The sequence below is a fragment of the Gambusia affinis genome, linkage group LG01, assembly GCF_019740435.1.
Source record: "Gambusia affinis linkage group LG01, SWU_Gaff_1.0, whole genome shotgun sequence".
NCBI classification, from domain to species: domain Eukaryota; kingdom Metazoa; phylum Chordata; class Actinopteri; order Cyprinodontiformes; family Poeciliidae; genus Gambusia; species Gambusia affinis.
Window position 1 is genome coordinate 1051623 of NC_057868.1, and position 4937 is coordinate 1056559.

Genomic DNA, 4937 nt, shown 5'->3' on the forward strand with positions numbered 1-4937 from the left:
CAACCAAACGTTGCCAGAATCACAGTTACTCAAGAAGGAACTGGTGAGTGTGGATCGGGAGCTAGTATGCTAGCGCTAGTTTTCCTGCCTATTATGATTGTATATTGATTTGTTGCGTAACAATATTAGTTGCATAAGTTATATTTACTTATGAAACTTCTGTACATGTAACTGATTAATTAGGCCTGTTTATACAGGCCAGGTGCGTTGGAGATCCCTCACGAAAGGAGTGGCTGAAGGGACCTCGACCATAGGAAGGATTGTCTGGTTTACTGACCAGACTGGCGAGCTACAAGAAGCGGATACAGAAACACAAGCCTTATAATCTGGAAACACTCTTCCGAAGTAGTTGGAGGATCAGCTCAAGTCCCCATCGAAGGAAGTGGACTATTTTGGGTTTTTTCCATCATCAACAAAGACTGGTGGACGTCCATAAGGACTTTAATTTTTCTATTATAATTTTTTTTCTTCAAATTATGGACTAATTTGTATGTATATATTGTAAATACAATTCACCAATTTGCACCATCTTATGGTCTCTGTGTTTTACAAATCGCCATCTCCTCTCGTAGCCGAACCTAGCTAGATTATTTAAAATCGGATTATTTAAAATCTTGTTAGCCCTTGAATGCAACGTGGGTTACATTACTTGGCGAGCTAGCCAGGAGGTTGTTGGCATTTTGTTAAACACAAATTTATTTATTTTTTTTCCTCCTGTCATCATCAATATGGATGAATTTCAAAACCTTGACGTAAAAATTCCCAACTGTGTTTTGGTTGAAGGCATTTCAGATGAAGACGATAAAGAGGAAGTATTTGACTTTTTGAAACAATATGGTAAGATAACAAAGATTGAAATCATTTCTGAAGCAGGTTCTGAGTTTGAGGGCCAGCTTGTGGTTGAATTTAGCAGTGGTACAGTAGTAGATGAATTGCGTTCCATTCTACCATATGCATTCAAATCAGCTGAGAAGTCAGATACATTTTTTATTTCTGAATTAGCTGTTGTATATGCAGAACATGTTGCACGGAATAAAACTAATTCTTATTTACTTGAGTTACAGAAACTTGCAAAGCATTCTGGCATGGACTTTGCAGAGGTGTTAAAATCCACGATGACTCAGATTGGACAATCAGTTGCTGAACTTCACTCAGCTGCTAAGATGGAGGATCCTGATGAGAAGTCTGAGGTTACGGCAGCATCTGCAGATCCAACAATGAAGAAAGAGCCAACGTCGTCAACTGCCACTGATCCTAAAGTTCCCAGATTGAGAAATGAGCAGCAACCTACTTCACGACAGAAACCTTCTCTTCATGATAGTGATATCCAACCACTTGAAGTCCAGCGCTACGTAGTGGAACACATTATGAAAGCTGAGGAAAGTGCTTACCATCTACAAAGGCTCCGAGTGTTTTCTGGACGGCTGCCTAGACCAGCACATGAAGCAGACTATGAGACCTGGCATTCAGGAGTGGATCTGCTATTAAAAGACCCATCAGTTTCTGAGCTTCAGCGATCGAGGAGGATCATGGAGAGTCTACTTCCCCCAGCCGCTGATATGCTAAAGCATTTAAGTTCAGATACTCCACCTACTGTGTATCTGAACATATTGGATTCGGCATATGGCACAGTACAAGATGGAGAAGAACTCTTTGCAAAATTCATGGACACTTTCCAAGATGCAGGGGAGAAGCCATCTTCATACCTCCAGCGGCTGCAAGTAGCATTAAATTTAGCCCTGAAACGAGGTGGTGTGTTGGCCAAGGATGTAAACCGACATCTTATAAGCCAGTTTTGTAGGGGTTGTTGGGACAATACTTTGATTGCTGAACTCCAATTAAAACAAAAGAAACTGGTCCCACCTAATTTCTCTGAACTGTTACTACTTCTACGTACTGAAGAGGACAGGGAGGCAGCTAAAACTTCCCGGATGAAACAATATTTGGGGTCCACCAAACAAAAAGTAGTCAGTCATGCGCAATTGACTTGTGTTGACACAGGTGATGGTGGAGCAGTTGCTGCTTTAACCAAATTGACTCAGCAGTTAGCAGAACAACTGACAGATGTACAGCGGCAGCTGGCTAAGCTAACATCCACCACCACCCAGCCAAGGACTACATCACAACCTAAGGTAACACACAGTAAGCAGGGTGTAAAAGGGGGCAATACAGTGACATCTCAACAGTCCCCACCAGTTCAGGTTAAACCTGGTTATTGTTTCAGGTGTGGTGAAAACGGTCATATTAAGCCACAATGTAATAATGAACCAAACCCTGCTCTTGTTGCCAGAAAAAGGAAACAGTTTGCTCAGCGACAGCAGAATGTCTCTCAGAAGAAGTTAAACTAGGCTTGGTTCCTGTTGCGGGACGAACTGGAACCAGTCACAGCCAAACCAGTCCTTTCATTAAAGACAAGGCTGTTGAATGTATAGAACTGCAAGCTAATAAACTACCCAGTCAGCTACCCAAAGGTTTGATTGGATCAAAGTGTGCTGCTGTTGTTGACATTTATGGTCATGTATGTAACTGCCTTTTAGACACTGGTTCACAGGTGACAACTATCCCAGTTTCTTTCTATAATGATAAGCTAAGTCACCAACCTGTAATGCCTCTGGATAATTTGTTACAGGTTGAAGGTGCTGCTGGACAGTCTGTTCCGTATCTGGGGTACGTGGAGCTGGTCATCACCTTCCCTGAAGATTTCATTGGAGTAAACACAGAGGTACCAACTCTTGCTCTTGTGGTCCCAGATACTAGTCCTGATAGGCCATCTAATGTACTTATTGGCATGAACACACTGGAGCCACTGTATGAACAACATCTTAGCGGTAACCATGTACAATTTCAACCCATGGCCCAAGGATATCGAGCGGTCCTGAAACTGCTACAGTTAAAACACCAGCAAAATCAATCAGGAAGGGCAGGAACTGTCAGGCTATTAAGCACCACTCCAGTCCTTATTTCACCTGGCCAAACCACTGTCTTGGAGGGTTCTGTTAAAAACACCCTTCCATCTGCAGATAAGTGGGCCATTGTTGAACACCCTAGCTCACCTTTACCAGGGGGTTTATGTGTTCAGAGTTGTCTAATTACATTGCCACGGTATCCACCATATAAAGTCCCAGTGATCATGAAGAATGAATCAGAGCAAGAGGTGTTCATATCACCATTAACCATTATTGCAGACATTGGGTCAGCGCCTACTGTTTTGTCGCAACAAATCACATCTCAAACCTCACAACAAACCACTTTGGAGTTTAACTTTGGAGACTCTCCTATTCCACCTGAGTGGAAAGAACATATTATCAACAAAATGAACAGCATGCCTGAAGTATTTTCTCATCATGATATGGATTTTGGCTGTACAGACGCAGTTAAGCATACCATTAGACTTAATGATGAAACGCCTTTTAAACACAGAGCAAGGCCAATCCATCCTCAAGATCTGGAGGCAGTCCGTGAACATCTTAGAGACCTGTTTGGAGCTGGCATCATACGAGAGTCTAAATCACCATTTTCCTCTCCAATAGTTGTTGTTCGGAAACGTAATGGTTCCGTCCGGCTATGCATAGATTACAGGAAACTGAATCTTCAAACTATCAAAGATGCATATGCCCTTCCTAATTTGGAAGAATCTTTTTGCGCTCTGACAGGGTCCAAATGGTTCACTGTGTTGGATTTAAAATCTGGCTATTATCAAATAGAGATGGCAGAAGAAGATAAGGCTAAAACAGCTTTTGTAACTCCCCTTGGGTTTTGGGAGTGGAACAGGATGCCGCAAGGAATTACAAATGCGCCTAGCACATTTCAGCGGCTAATGGAGAGATGCATGGGAGATCTGCATCTTAAAGAAGTCCTTGTCTTCCTCGATGACATCATCATCTTCTCTGCCACTCTGGAAGAACATGAGGAACGGCTGCTGCGTGTGCTCTCCCGGTTGAAGCAGTTTGGACTAAAGCTCTCTCCAGAGAAATGTAAGTTTTTCCAGTCATCTGTACGTTATTTGGGACACATTATCTCTGAAAAAGGAGTTGAGACTGATCCAGAAAAGATTGATTCTTTAAAATCCTGGCCAGTCCCCCGCAACCTTAAAGAGTTGCGATCTTTTCTGGGTTTTGCTGGATATTACCGAAGATTTATTAAAGACTATGCTGTTATTGTCAAACCACTTAATGAATTAACCCGTGGTTATCCTCCTGCCCGCAGTCCTGCAAAGCTGAAGAAATCAGAAGGAAAGTACTCGGATCCAAAGCAATCCTTTGGAGATAAATGGACTAGCCATCAGCAGATTGCCTTTGAAACAGTCATTTCCAAATTGACTACAGCACCTGTTCTTGGGTTTGCCAATCCACAACTGCCATACATCTTACATACTGATGCCAGTACAAATGGGTTGGGAGCAGTATTGTACCAAGAGCAGGAGGGCAAGCTGCGCGTTATTGCTTAGCTAGCCGAGGCCTATCGGTCAGTGAGTCAAAATATCCTGCTCATAAACTGGAGTTTTTGGCTCTGAAGTGGAGTGTTACTGAGAAGTTTCATGATTACCTCTATGGGACTAACTTTACAGTTGTCACAGATAGTAACCCTCTCACCTATGTTCTTTCTTCTGCCAAGCTGGATGCTACAGGTCATCGGTGGTTAGCGGCACTGTCTACCTACTCATTCAAACTGCAGTACCGTGCTGGAAAACAGAATTTGGATGCTGATGCTCTGTCCCGACGCTCACATGAAGATATTTCTAGTGACCAGCACTGCAGAGAGAGGGAGCTCATTCAACATCTGACCAGTCAGTTGGGTAATGGTGAAAAAACCCATGACATATCCCCTGAAATTGTGGATGCCATCTGTCAGAGTTGTATAATCCGAACACAGAACCAAACTGAACTAAGTCGATCTGTTGCACTGGTTGAGTCTCTATCTGTCTCTGTTAGCTCCAT

The 4937-nt window shown here is 42.8% G+C and overlaps 1 protein-coding gene across 1 annotated transcript; it reads left to right on the forward strand.

The window, feature by feature from the left end:
- The first annotated feature begins 1115 nt into the window (after window positions 1-1115).
- Window positions 1116-4320, forward strand: LOC122838162. The gene is made up of 3 exons (XM_044128586.1): window positions 1116-1721; window positions 2552-3974; window positions 4207-4320. Exons 1-3 carry the CDS (start codon window positions 1116-1118, stop codon window positions 4218-4220), a joined length of 2043 nt encoding a protein of 680 aa, XP_043984521.1. The 3' UTR covers window positions 4221-4320.
- The last annotated feature ends 617 nt before the right edge of the window (window positions 4321-4937 follow it).